The sequence below is a fragment of the Dipteris shenzhenensis genome, chromosome 33, assembly GCF_047967505.1.
Source record: "Dipteris shenzhenensis isolate YYH24624 ecotype China chromosome 33, Dip_SZ_1.0, whole genome shotgun sequence".
NCBI lineage: Eukaryota > Viridiplantae > Streptophyta > Polypodiopsida > Gleicheniales > Dipteridaceae > Dipteris > Dipteris shenzhenensis.
The window spans coordinates 31,989,097-32,004,191 of NC_141628.1; the positions used below are offsets into that span (position 1 = coordinate 31,989,097).

At 49.6% G+C, this 15,095-nt stretch overlaps 1 protein-coding gene across 3 annotated transcripts in view; it reads left to right on the forward strand.

The window, feature by feature from the left end:
* The window catches only part of ATVPS33 (Sec1/munc18-like (SM) proteins superfamily), a 237,513-nt gene that overhangs the window by 51,305 nt on the left and 171,113 nt on the right, over positions 1-15,095 (forward strand). For all 3 annotated transcript variants that reach the window (XM_087371482.1, XM_087371483.1, XM_087371484.1), the window contains one exon: positions 6,361-6,423. In XM_087371482.1, the coding sequence (XP_087227608.1) occupies positions 6,361-6,423 (63 nt within the window). The remainder of the gene's footprint in view (positions 1-6,360; positions 6,424-15,095) is intronic.

Below are 15,095 nucleotides of genomic sequence, written 5' to 3' on the forward strand. Positions count from 1 at the left end.
ATAGCATGTCTAGCATCCTCTCTATCGCGTGTCTCAGGATCAGCAGTAAGGAGGGTGGCATAGAAATCTGAAGCTATGCGTAAGACGTCATCAGGCTTTGTCTGTAAAACCCCATGTGAGTCAATAAGGTGGGATACACTCTCTCTACTATGTCTAGGACCAAGAGTAGAGAAAAAGTGTTTATTGACTCTACCACCCATCTGAATCCAGAAGGACTCCCGTGCATGAAAGGCATACTCTGCTCTCTGAGCAAGCAATAACTGCAGATGAGCCCTTGCTGCAGCAAGGCGCTTCTGAATCCAAGCATCTGAAGGCTGTTTCTGCTCTTCCCTCTGCAAAGCTGCCAACTGCTGGCGAACACCAATCTCACGTCTGAGAATATCTCGTCTCCTGGTACAAGCAACTGAGCAGTAGAAGTTGCTAATACCAGAAAGGGCAGCGGCTACATGTGATGGATGTGGCTGCCCACCCTGGACATGAGCAAACCATATCTGTAGGGCTGCCTCTGTAAGGTCCTCCTCTGTGTAAAAGGCATCTGGAATCCTGATGCTGGCAGACCGGCCTCTCAAGTGAGGCTCTGAGATAGCCAGCACAACAAGGAAGTGGTCTGAAGTGGAAACCCCCGCAGCAATGCATACCAATCCACCTCTGTCTAGTGCCCAGTCATCTACATAAAATCTGTCAATGCGTGCATGAATAGGCATCTGTTGCCTCCTGTTCGACCAAGAGAACAGGAGGGACTGTGGCTGAATAAGAAAGGCATCATCACACCAAGTATCTCTGCCACAGAAATGGAAAAGGAAGGCATCCCAAGCTGCTCTCTCCAAAGAGTGAAGCCCGCCTTCTCTACCCCCTTTTTTGTCTGACGGTAACTCGACCATGTTAAAGTCACCTCCAATCACCCATGAATCCACAATGGGGGCCCAGGAGAGCAAAGTCTTCCACATAAGGACACGTTGCCCTCTAATGTTGGAGGCATATAGGTTAAGGAAGCCAACCTTACGCCCTCCAATCAAAAGAATAATCCACTGAGCTCTAGAGGGGATAATGACTCCGTGCCCAACAACTAAGGGGAGAACCGACTGCGAAACTGAAATAGAAGTGCCTCCCCTGGTGCCCAAGGCAGGCGACCAAAAAGTATGGCCAGAAAGCAACTTGCCTGACTTGGCACAATCTCTATAATCCAGCTTGTGCTCTTGAATAAATAATATATCAATGGAACCCCCAGTAACACCTGGATGAAGCTGATCCCGGATCAGCTGTCTACGGCGGCGATGTGGGACGCCACCTAGGCCCTGTATGTTCCAACTCATAATCCTCATCGATGGGAGGATGTAGAGTGGAACACCTTACCCAACCTAGTGGCGGAAACAAACCCCTCAACAGGGGAAGACCTCCTGCTCGAGGAGGGAGGGATGGAACCAAGTGGTGGAAAATCAACAGGGGAAAGAATCCTGGCACCTAAAGAAGAAGCCCTGTCAATAGGAAACCCAACTACTGGCTCCCCAAAAGTAGCGGGCACAAACTCCTCCTCTGGGAAATCTGAACTCTCTGCCAAGGCTGAAAACGAGTTCCTGTGGAGCAAGCCAGACACCGGAGTGCGAAGGATCCCTTGTGAGGGAAGAGGATCAATAGCTATCCCCTTCCCCCTATCCAAGGGAGGAAGTGAGGAATGCTCTCTATCCTGTGTCTGCCCAGCCGCGGAGATCTCTCCTGCCTCAAGAGGAGCATCTGGCACCGCTGGATCTAAGGAAGAAGCTGCAACTGGGGAGGAGGTCGAAGCTTCAGCGTCTCGGACTGTGCATGGTGAGACAGGAGGGACAGCTCGAGGTGAAGCAGAGTCTACTAAGGTACCCTCGTGAACTGAAGGAGGGACCTGCACACGTACTGGAACCCACTGTAGAGCGTCGCGTGTGCCTGAGGGAGGTGGGGGTCGAGGAGTAGGTGAAGGACCTGTACCACCCCCTGTCGAGGCCGAGGAATAGGTGCTGGACCTGTACCACCACCTAACTGAGGAGGACCGCCAAGCGAAGGACGAGGAGCAGGAGCTGGACCTGTACCACCCCTCTGTCGAGGTCGAGGGGCAAGTGCTGGGTCTGAACCACCCCCCTGTCCCCCCTGTCGATGCCCTGGGGCGGTAGCTGTACCAGAGGGCTTCTTGGGCCTTTTCTTCTTCTTGGGGCAATCCCTGGCAAAGTGTCCCGAGGTCCTGCAAATCTTGCACTGGTCCTGCCTGCCTGAAATCTCTACTCTCTGGCGAAAAAAGGAACCATCCGGGCGCTGGATCATAACGTGATCCATCTTGAGGTTAGGATCCTTGCAAAGGACCCTAACTCTAGGAACCCCATCAGCCTTGGTTGCCTCTGCTGCAGTCAATGGCAACCCAGGGAGGGGTGGGATCTCAGCAACTGCGCCAAAATGCTCCCCAATAACAGAAAGAAGTCGATGGTAAACCTGGGGAAGCCCGGGGAACCTGATGAAGAGCGAGAAGATTTTCTTATCTGCCTCTACTGGGTCGAAACCAATGTGAAAGGCTTCAAAGAAGATCTTCCTGTGTCCCAGGTGTAAAAACTCAGCCTTGAGCACAGTGCTCGCAGCCTCTGGAGTGTCAAAAACAACCTGGAAAAAACCTCGTCCCAGAAGACGGACATCTAACAATCGTGGAGTGAGGTCTGGGGGGAGAGCCGCAAGCATCCAGTCTTTGGCTTGGGATCTGGAGGGGTGAGACCCGAAGATGCGTGCTAGCAACGTGGTAGAGCATTCAATCTCTACATCCTTCTTGAGCTGCTGCAACTCGTCTTTAGAGAAAGTGATAGTTTTCACGGCCGGTGGAGGTGGAGTAGGATTGGCTGACGGAGTATCCATCGCCAATCAAGGTGAGGAGGCCGACTCTAACAAATTAAAGGCTCCTTCCGTTCCAAAAAAGCTGCGGGAGAAAAGGGGGCAGAAGGAGGGGAAAGGAGGCAAGGAAGGGGAGGGAAGGAGGAGAGGGGTTGAGAGGGGAAAGGGGCAAGCTGAGAGGGAGGGAGGGGGCGCTGGAGGGGAGGGCTGAGAGGGAGTGGAGAAGAAGGAGAGGGAGAGGGAGAGGAAGGAGAGAAGGGAAGGGGAGGAAAGGGGGGGGGGGAGGGGGCGGAGAAGCAGGGAGGAGGCGGGGGGGAGCAGACTGAGAGGTATGGAGAGGGCTGAGAGGAAGAGAGGGGGTGGGAGAGCAGGCAGGGAGGGGGCGGAACAGCAGGGAGGGGGCGGAACAGCAGGGGGGAGGCGAAGGGCAAGCAGGGTGAGGGGGCGGAACAGGGGAGGGGGCGGAAAGGCAGGGGGAGGGGGCGGAACAGCAGGGGGGAGGGGGCGGAACAGGGGGAGGGGACGAGGGACAGGCAGGGGGAGGGGGCGGAGCAGCAGGGAGGGGGCGAGGGACAGGCTGAGGGGAGAGAGGGAGGGACGGGCTGAGGGAGGGGGAGCAGCACTTGATATAGGTTTAGGTGAGGGTAGTCTTCAATTTCAAGGTTAGTTCTTGTTGAATAGATGTTGGATGGAGAAACAAAGAAAGCAAGTTTATTAAAGTCTTCAAAAGCAAAAAGGATCTATGAGACTGAAAAACTAGATATAATGAGCAAAATGGGTGGAGCTACTAAGCAGGCATCAGTACCCAAAATATTTATTTGAACCCATGGGAAGAGAGAGATTTGCAATGTGGTATCACTGTGACAGTCCTCTTTATGCTGTTGAAGGAACCGGGTCCACTGGGCCATTGAGAATGGATAGGAGGGTCTCAGCAGATAGAGGCTTTGCTTGGGATCAACACCGTGGAGGGGTAAGACCCTTGGTAAGTGTGACAAGCGTCACAGTCACCCCCATTGGCCGTGTCCCCGATTGAGCAAACATGGAGGGGAGATCCCCAAGCCTCATCTGTGTATCAATGCGTTGGTGGGTCTGTTGTGTCTCTTGCACTGGGCCTGAGCTGCGTCGTCTCTTTGGGACTGTTTGATTGAAAAAATCAGTAATTGCCCTTTGAGTGGAGTCCGGGTGGGTCTCATGAATGAAGACGGCTACTCGTCCACAACACTATCGCACCTATCCACAAGACAGGGGATCCCATGGATCCAAGTAGCTACATGACCATTATGATCGGGCATGTCATGTCCAAGATATATGCTTCAGTGCTAGATATGGAGATCAGTCGCTATGTAGAGATGCATGGACTCAGAGCAGATGGACATGCGGGCTTTCGACGTGACCATGGGACCATGGATCACATCCTGACACTTAGGAGTGTTATAGAGGAGCCCAGGACATGGAGGCCGAGGGTATATTTCTGCTTTGTGGATTTTTGCAAAGCCTTCTATAGTGCCTCGAGCACGACTCATCAGGCGGTTGTAGGAGTTTATGGGCCAAAGATAGTTTGGGCTGTTATGGCACTTTATGAGAGGGTTTCTAGCAGGGTTTGGACGCGGGGGCGGATGGACATATGAGATCATGAGCACCATTGGGATCAAACAAGGTTGTCCACTCTCATCGACCTTGTTTAGCCTCTACATAGAGGAGCTTGAGTCTTTTATGAGGACACTAGGAGAAGCTGGTTGTTCTCTAGGCGATTACTTGCTCCAGATTCTTTTGTAGGTTGATGATGTCGTGCTCTTATCCTTGTCCGCTTAGGGGCTTTAGAGACATCTAGATGCACTACTGGCTTTTTGCGAGTCTCATGACTTGAAGGTCAACCTGGGTAAAACCAAGGTTATGATCTTCAACACCTCCAAAGTAGTTGCACATAGAGAGCAATTTACTTTTGACAGGGCACTAGTTGAGATCGTTTCATCATACACGTACTTGGGAGTTCTGTTCTCTGGACCTATCTTCACGATGAGACCGGCGATGTAGGCCCGCCTAAGTAGAGGTTACACCTCCCTGGGCCGACTAAAGAGATAGTGCTTCCACTCGCACTTTTAGGACCCGTGGACCAAGGTTCTCCTTTTTGACTCGTTGGTTTGACCTGCAAGCATGTATGGTAGCACTTGTTGGGAACTAGACCTATCCGACACACAGTGGAGCCTCGTCTACGTGCAAAGCAATCATAAAAGCCCGTACAGCTAATCTTGGGAAGCGTGCCTGCAGCAAAAGACAACCGTACAAATGCACAAAGGGCCCACCAGCAGCACGGCTGCTTCAAATCACCAACAGCAGGTCCGTACAGCCATACGGTGACCTTGAGGAGCGTGCAATAGCCGTACAACCTACAGCGTGCATAGGACTCCATACTGCCAATGATTAAAGCGCCTTGGGATTCGTGCCAAAATTGTGAGCAAAGGAGCAGCCTCGAAAATCGTGCAACAGCAAGTAACGTGAGGAAAAGGCGATCTCCCAAAAATCCGTGAAAAATGAATCACCGCATAGAAAACGTATGTTGGCCTTGGGAAGAGAGGAAGAGGGTAGGTATGCATGAGGGAACGCCACATGGCCCCCTCATTAAAGCTCTAACCCTTGCAAACCAATGGAACATTGGTTTGCCCCTCACATTAAAATCCTAACCCCTTCTAACCAATGAAACATTGGTTTCCTTGGGCCTAACTTTAAGACCCCTCTAAACCTTGCCTTGCCCCTAGCAGTAGGCCTAGTGTGTGCACCTAGGGACTTTTGGGAAGTGTCGCTTCCCCTGGGCTAGCCCCCTAAGCCAAAGTTAGTCACGGTTCATAACTTCACGTCCCTGTGACACCACCCTTTTATTGGGATTGTCTTTAAAGCTGTCCCAGACCCTGAGTACAAGCTTGGTTGGTAGATCCTTATTTTTGTAGCCTCAAGTCTTAATTGTACCATCCCTTCAAAGTTAAAGTGCCCATGATACCATTGATATGCTACGATATGTCTATCCAGATGTTCATAAATAATTTTCCTTAAAACCCTCAAGAAGTGCTTGATTCTACGTAGTGAAGAAGTCCTGCAAGATGCTACGTACCCCATTTAGCTAGGAGGACTTGTGGCAAACCAAGACCTTGCGAGCTAATATGAAGTTCAAGTAGCGGCTTACATGCATTTCTAAACATGGTGAATTCTAATATGAAACTTTGTAGAGAAATGTTGATTTTGGCAGTACACAGAGAACATGATTACATTGAGATGCTTACCTTTGACATCTATACATATTTGAAATGGATTGAAATAGTACATATTCCGAGTTGAAATATTTTCTTATAGCTTGAATTGTCCTGCCAATCTTACCACCACTAATTTTGTGGCCAATTCGCTTTATGATCTGTGGTTTTTCCAAAGATTTTGTGAGTTTCTCATTTATATATAATTTTCCACGGTTCATGCCTAAAGCATATCTTGGCTTCTTAACACGATATTTGTGTGGAATTAATTATGCAGAACCAAACTGTTTCAGACCTGAAAGATTTTGTGAAAAAGTTGAACGCATTGCCAGAAATGACGGTATGCTCACGTGCATCTTCCATTTATTCCCTATTCAAGCATGTGCATCTTTTTTTATCTAAAAGAAAGCAAGTAAAGTTTGTTTAATCCTTGAGCTTAATATCTATTTAGATGTTGATGGGATTCAATCTAGGTGTCTGGCCTCAGCATTTTGATTTATAAGGAATTGGAACCTAAGCAGTGTTTTATCACCAAAGTTGCATCTCCTACTTTTGAACATGTGTTTTGTTTCTAGTCGAGGTATATATTTACATGAACAATTTTCCTAGAAAGTTATCCACATCACAATCTTTGCAAATTAAAATAGATTCTCTAGTACCGAAAATTAGTGCAATCAACAGAAACCAGAAAAAAAGCAAAACTTTTCATAAAAAAGGCCATATTTTAATGAAGGTTTCACCCTGACCCCATGCCTCTTCCATTTCAAAACCAAATCTCAAAGTTGACTGAGGAAATTAGGCATTGCTGATTTGCATAGACACAAAGGGGAAAAGCCGAGAAGGCACTTTTTAGTAAACACTGTAACAGGTTTTTAATTCAGCGCAAGATCAGGTTTGCAAGCCGTAGAGAGCAGGGGTGAAGGAAGGAGAGAGATCCTTGACCAAATATTCTCCTTTTTGCATTCCTCTTGCCCTCCCAAAAAACTCCGAGTCCATTTCCCCCCCTAGAATTTTATGATTGAATGCATGCAAATTATATAGGTAAATTGTAGAAGAACAATAGATATTTCATGATATTACCTATCGGAAAAGCAATCAAAATTGACAAAAGATAATTGCAAAACGATGCATTGACATTAAAGAGCATATACAAAGTACAATAGCACCCAGTTCAGATGACATGTAAAACCAAGACTGTAAATTGTCCTACAAGTCTTCGTTGCTTTGCATTTTCCTTATGATCGGTAGCAAATGCACGATCACGTGATTGTAACGGTTGGGATTGCTCATGGCCACGAACCTCAATGTTGTTGCAAACCTTGATATGAGTAAGGAAGTCCATTAAGTGTCGTGGACACAATTGGACTATCTAGCACAACCTCATCCAGGTTGACCAATTGCTCTTTAGTGTCCTTGACCTTTGGTAGATAGGCATCGAGGCCTTTCCTCCTCATCCATCTTCAAGGCATCTAACTGCTTCCGCAAATATGTAACACTTCATTGCGTATCCGATACAATGAGACTAATTTATCCCAAACATCCTTTGCAGTCCTGCAAGACCTGATCTGAGGGATGATCATCCTCTTAACTGATAATGCAATTAAGGCATCAGCCTGAGCATCTTTACGAAATATTCTTGAGTTAGAGGCACTGGGGCAACAGTGACAAAAGATTAATAGTCAACAACATTACAACCACCTGTAGTGAGGGGTGCAATGGTAGGTGCCTATGACAGAGGTCTCATCTCAAAATTTGCGATGATATACCATAAATTCTTGGCCACCAACACATGATGCATCATGTAGACGGGCTAGTTGGTGCCATCAAGCTTGTTTTCAGGAGCAAGCATGCCAAAGATATCATTGTTTGCCATTGATTGTAAGTCACAAATTCAAAGAACCCAAAGAAATCTTAGTGAATCAAATGACGGTATTAAGGCAAGTGCAAATGTCTGATTTCGACCACACAAGGTCAATAGCCTGCACGGAACTTGAGTAAAATGTATTGGTTGCACGATGCTGCTAATGAAATGATGTGCAGTCAAAGTCAAACTTTGAGGCATGTGGGCCTATTGCAAAAACAAAGGGAACAAAAGCCTCAATCTGCAAAGCTCAAATGTGCCAATAAATAGGGTAAAGTGGGCCTAGACTGTTCAAAGAGAAATTTGCGCAGCCTGTGAAGTAAATGCAATAAGACACAAATTTCAGTTTTCTGTGCAGAGAAACCTTGAATGAAGCAAGAGTCCATGGCAAGAAATGATTTCCGCACAGTTCCTTGGCAAGTCCTCCAAACTGACAGATAGCTGATGCAATCTGAGTGCAAGACACTGTTAGGTGTACCTGATAAATTCCATACAGTTTGTACACACAAAGAAAAATATCAAGCCTATCAAAACTGCACACTGTTATGTTGTTCATCGGCAACAATGTGGAGCAAGGCCCAGTCACAAGAGGCGAGACTCTTGCACAAGATTGGTGGCACCGGTTGAAAGCAAGAGAAGCTCCTCTTGAGTGTTGGCGCGCCTAGTTGAGTATGGAAGATTGAAGAATGAACGACCTCAATGCAACACTGAAGCTGCTTGGGCAGTGACTATCTGCGCAGCAAACAGTTGTAGAAAATGGCCACAAGAGTTGGTCAAACTGGTTAGCTAGCTGCAGCAGAAAGAAAGAAAGAAAGTTTATTAAAATCTTCGGAAGACCGATGGGTCTATGAGACTGTGAAAAACCTAATACAATGAGCTGTTGAGTTGTCGGGTCATAGGCTCCGGGTCACGGTCCTGTCGAGGTCTCGTCTCGTGGGGGTCTATGTGATCTGGCTGAAAGAACTATGTGATAGAGCTCTGAGAGGTATCAGTCGAGGAAGAAGTCTGCTCCTGTCTTCATGCTCGGAGTATCCTCTTGCGATGTCTAAACACCTCACGAATGAAACCAGCCAAACACCACTAGTCTGGGTAGAAGAGGAAACAGGCCAAAACCCCATAACTATCTCTGAAGAGGCAGTAGAAACGCCCTCGGATCTCATAGTAAATAGGACACCTGAAGATGAAATGCTCCTTTGTCTGTCTCTCCCTGGGTAACCGCTCTGCTCTGCCGCTCTCAATACGAAGTCTATGCGAAGAGAGGCCCGGAACTGCCCAAGAGAGATCCTCAGCGAGTGGAGTAGGTGAATCTGCGTGTATCCTGGTGGATCAATGAAACCCTCTGCTGTGATATGTAAGAAGTGATCTCTGTAGAAGCCTAGCTTCACTGGGAGATCACTCGGGCTCAACCAAGTCCGGAATGTGTGCAGTTGCAGTAGATCCTCACGGATAACCTAGTTGACCTCGTGTGATAGGAGGGGAGAGAACGGAGCATCCATGCTGTACTGGAATGGAGGTAGTCTGTCCATGTGAAGCCCTAGCCCCTCAAACCATTTCTCTGTATGTGCATACCAGCACCTCTGGTCTCCCCCTGCAGCAAGTGCCATAGAAGAGGACAGTGCTAACCATGGTATCCTGTAACGCCCAAAGGTGTAATCCCCATACTCCCTGACTCAGTACAGATACGTGATGACTTGAACTGCAGCATCTAGCTGTAATGGGGGTGACCCAAACTCCGCCCGAATGATCTAGTGAGGAACAGATGGCTTACCACGGACCATTCGTGATAACATGAGAGCCTGTAATTACTCCACCCTGATCCACTTTGTATCCGACAAGTCTGGCCCCCAGCATGGAGTGCCATACATCCTTGGTGGGCGGACCAAGGAGTCAAAAAGCAACCCTTTAGTTCGTGGATCCTGAAAGTGAGAGCGGAAGCATTGCCTCTCTAGTCTAGCCAATGAAGCATATCCTCTGCTCAAGCGTGCATGCATCACGCGTCTCATAGTGAAGATTGGTCCGGAAAAGAGGAGTCGACTTGCTGCGCAGCAAATGGCGACCAAAGGAGAGGCAGCCGGGAGATGCAGTTGCAGGAGCTTAGGCAGGGTCAGAACCTACTCTAATACCACTGATGGGATTGACAACAGAAGCAGCAATGGAGGCAATTATTGAACAATACATCTTATTGCAGCAAGCACTCAAGTGCAAGAGTGTGCAACTAAAGTGCAAGTACAAGGCTGTGAAGGCTAGCCGTAATTCCTAGCCTACTGATCGCCTTGGCCAGGATTTTGTACAGAGTGCCCAAAAGAGTGATGGGTCTCCAATGGGATACTGTATACAAAATTCCTATTGCCACCTTTCGGGATAAGGTATATGAGTCCCTCGGTCAGTGAGTCAGGCATCTCACCCGAGTCCCAAATGCCCTGTAAGAGAGAGCACTCTTGAATTCTGTGTTAGTAAAGCATGCATCAAGTGAGCATATCATCTCTGGTGTGACCAACATAGGTAAACTCTGCCAAATCTCATCTCTAGCCACATCTCTGGCCTGTGTGTCAAGATCTGCGGAAAGAAGGGAGGCATAGAAAGCTGTCGCTAAGTGCATTACGGTATCCGGATGAGACTGCAAAACGCCGTCAGAGTCAATAAGCTGCCTGATACTCTCTCTACTATGTCTGGGACCAAGTGTAGAGAAAAAGTGTTTATTGACTCTCCCTCCCATCTGTATCCAAAAGGACTCCCGTGCATGGAAGGCATACTCTGCTCTCTGATCAAGCAATGTCTACAAGTGAGCCCTTGCCGTAGCAAGGCGCTCTTGTACCCAAGCATCAGACGGTCGTTTCTGCTCCTCCCTCTCCAAGGCTGCCAACTGTCGGCGGATACCAATCTCCCGCTTGAGTATCTCACCTCGCCGACTAGCAACGGAGTGATAAAAGACCCTGATATTGGCAAGTGATGTGGCCACATGTGAGGGACCGGCCAACCCCCCTGCATGTGAGAAACCCACATCTCCAAGACTGCCTCTGTGAAGGTCTCATCCGTGTATAAGGCATCGGGGATCCTGATACTGTGAGACCGTCCTCTCAGATGGGGCTCTGAGATGGACAAAACTACCGGAAAATGGTCGGAAGTGGAAACACCAGGTGCAATGCAAACTGTCCCCCCTCTATCAAGAGCCCACTCATCCACATAGAATCTGTCAATCCAGGCATGGATAGGCATCTGCACCCTATGGTTCAACCATGAAAACAAAAGTGACTGAGACTGAACATGAAATTCATCATCTGACCAAACATCTCTGCCACTGAACGTGAACAAGTAGGCATCCCAAGCTGCTCTCTCGAGGAAATGAATACCACCTTCTCTGCCTCCTTGCTTATCAGAAGGTGCCTCAATGATGTTGAAGTCACCTCTAATAATCCATGAATCTGCAATGTCAGCCCACAAGAGCAACTCTTTCCAAAACAGAACGCGGTCCCCTCTATTGTTCGGAGCATAGAGGTTGAGGAAACCAACCTTACGTCCGTCAATCAGAAGTAAAACCCACTGGGCCCTGGAGGGAATAATGGTACCGTGTCCAATGATCAGAGGGAGAATAGAATCTGAAACTGATATGCATGTACCTCTGCTGGTTCCCAAGGCAGGAAGCCAAAAAGTCTGGCCTGAAAGCAGCTTACCAGACTTGGAGCAATCTCTGACATCCAGTTTGTGTTCTTGAAGAAAAAGCATGTCTAGGGAACCACCTGAAACACCCGGATGGAGCTGATTCATGATCAGCTGTCTGCGGCGGCGATGAGGGATGCCGCCCAATCCCTGTATATTCCAACTGGCTATCCTCATCGATGGGAGGAAGCAGGTTGGAATACCTTACCCGACCTCCTGCCATACACACGAGGTCCAAGGGGAGAAAAGTCCACAGGTGAGAGAGAGAGAGAGATCTCAAGAGGGATGCCGATAACTAGCTCTGAAAGTGGAAGGTATAAAATCATCATCTGGGAGGTCAGAGAAGTTCTCCAGAGCGAAAAAGGAGTTCCACTGAGCCAGTCCTGGGGAGGAGGTGTGAAGGCTTCCTACCGAAGCAGGGATAGAATGTAAGACCCCCTTCCCTCTATCCACAGAAGGAGGCACCTGTATTGAGTCCTGATCAAGAAGTGATGCACATGAGGTGCCAACAACCTAGGCTGCTGAGGAGGGTACAGCCTGATCCTGGGGTGGAATCGAACAAGGCTCCTGCACACTAGTCTCCTCTCGAGGCTCCAAGGGGGTAGCCTCCGGAGCAGTGGATGTGTTATCTGAAGTAGAGGGCCTAACCGCGACCGGAACCCACCGTGGGCCAAAGGTGGTGCGGGGTGCAGGAGGGACTCAAGTAGCCCTTGGAGGGAGGGGAGCCCATGTCTAAGGCGGTGCCTGTGGAGCGGTAAGTCTTGCTCCTGCTCTCTGTCATAAGCTAGTACGAGCTGGTTGCTTTCTGGGCCTCTTTTTCTTCTTTGGGCAATCTCTGGCGAAGTGCCCCGAGGATCTGCAAATCCTGCACTGGTCCTGCCGACCTGCAACCTCAAATCTCTGGCGGAAGAAGGACCCATCGGCGGGTCGCTGTAGCATGATGTGGTCATCTGAAATATTAGAGTCTTGGACAATGACCCTAATCCTGGATACCCCATCCATCCTGACCGCCTCAACAGCCGAAGAGGGCTCGCCAGGAAGAGGGGGGATCTCTGCTACCACACCAAACCTCTCTCCAATAATTGAAAGAAGCCTGATAAACAGAGGGGAGACCAAAGAACCTGATGAAAACTGAAACTCCCTGCTTGTGTTCTTCAACTGGGTCAAAGCCCAGTTGAAAGGGGAAGAAAAAAATCCTCTTGTAGAAATAGAAACCCAGCCTGTAGCAGGTCGCTCATGACGTCCGAGGAATCTAGGCACACCTGAAAGAAACCTCGTCCCAACAAACGAACATCCTTAAGGTGGGGGGCGAGCTCCTGGGGAACTGCCGCAAGCATCCAATCTCTAGCTTGTGACCTGGAGGGGTGGGAGCCATGAATGCGTGCGAAGAGAGTCGTGGAACACTCATGCTCCAAATCCTTTTGCAATTGCTGTAGCTCGTCTTTTGAGAAAGTGATGGTTCTTGCGGCCGGTGTGGGCGGTAACGGATTGACTAAGTGGGAACCCATTTGTCAATCGAGGTGGAAAAGGCCGATTCAAACACAAGGAAGAACTCCATCCGCTTTCCTGAAGCCCCAGAGACCCCTAACGGAGAATAGGGTACTCCAGATGAGGGAAGAGGGTGAAAGGAAGGAGGGAGAGAGAGGATGAGCAGAGGAGGAATCAGCAAGGGGATAGGGGGGGCAGCAAGGAGGAGGGAGAGGAGAGGAGGAGTGGACGAGAGGGGGGGGGGGGGAGCAGTAGGTAGGAGGCAGGGGAGGGAGGAGGCACCGCGTGGGGGAGGAGGTGGCGCGCAAGGGGAGGCTGCAGCAGCATGGGGGGGGCTGCAGCAGCGAGGGAGGGGAGCCAGGGGGGGAGGCGGGGGGTCGGGGGGAGAGGAGGGAGGAGGCGGGGGGAGCAGCAGGTAGGAGGGAGGGGAGCGGAGAGGCTGCGTGCGGGGGGAAGGAGGCAGCGCACAGGGGGGGGGCTGCAGCAGCGCGGGGGGGCTGCAGCAGCGAGGGGGGGCTGCAGCGGGGGAGGAGGCGGGGGGAGCAGCAGGTTGGAGGGAGGGGAGGGAAGAGGCTGCGTGCGGGGGGGGAGGAGGCAGCGCGCAGGGGGGGCTGCAGCAGCGAGGGATGGGGGTCAGAAGGTAGAGGGGAGGGGGGCTGGCCTTCCTTTATAGATCAGCCCACAGCCAGGTTTTGATTGGACAGGTTTCAGATTTCTAGATCAGTTCATCAGGGATGCCCTTTAGCCCCCTTCCTCTTTCTCTTTGTGGCAGAAGCTATGAGTATCTTCCTTAGATCTCAGGCTGAGCTTTATGGGTTGAGATTGCCCTTGAGACAGGAGTAGGAGCTTCTTGACTATGAGTTGGCTGATGACATTGCTATTTTTATTGAGGCCTCTTCGCAGTCACTTGATTCTTCCCGGACAGCCTTGGATATTTTTTGCTCAGCTGCAGGGGCATACATCAATTGGCATAAATCCTTTGGCTTTTGGATCATTGATGAGGACACTCCAAGCTGGGGAGTTGACATTGGCTTTTCTTGGATTCAGAGGGGTGTTTCTGTCAGGTATTTGAGATGCCAGGTAGGATTGGGCATCTCTCCAGCATAGCAGTTTGCCCCAGTATTAGAAATTATAAGGAAAAAGCTCCTTTTTTGGAGGTTAGCTAAACTCGACCCTCCCTCTAGAGTTGTGGTAGTGAACCGGGTTCTCTTGGCCACCGCCTGGTTTGTGTGTTCTCTTGGTGCCGGTCTAGGGATTGCATCACTCAGCTCATTAGACCAGTTAGGAATTTTCTATGGAGTGGACTTGAAGGCACGGCAGATGTTTCAGCGAGGGTGGCTTGAGAGATCATTATTCTCCCTACATGGGAAGGGGGACTTAATATCATTGACCCGGACTTGCAATGCAGGGCATTGCTTTGTAAGGTGGTGGTGAGGGGACTCATGCTTGGGCAGGAACCTTGGAAGGATTTCTTTTTTGGACGCATTCAGGCTTGCACACCTACCTTAGGAGACGATTGGGTGGACAGCCCTCGCTGGATTTTTTCTTCCGCCTCTCTCAGGTCTCCTGCCTCTCCTCTCATGACTGCCATCCTCAAAGCTTGGGGGAGCTTCAGGAACACTTTTCGAAGGGTTCTGCCCTCTACCCTTGAAGAGATTGATAGGCAGCCAATCATTTGGAACGATAGTATACTTGATGAGCATGGCAGACCTCTGGGCACTTCCCATTATATGCAGTGGTCTGGATGGGAGAGAGGCCTCGCCTACACAATAGGCACTTGGAAGGCTTTTATCAAGCTACGTGAGGATCAGAGACTACAGTCCGTGAGTCACCTCAGAGGGGTAGCACGCAGGATTCAGCAGATAGATGCAGCCATCCCGGTGGAATGGACAGTTGAGGTGCCTATTATTTCCACCACTTGGATGGGAGCTTTTTCGAGGACAGCAGTTCCTCTACGAGTGATTGCTCTTCGAGGTTTTGGGGAAGATGCTTTGGTCTTTGACATT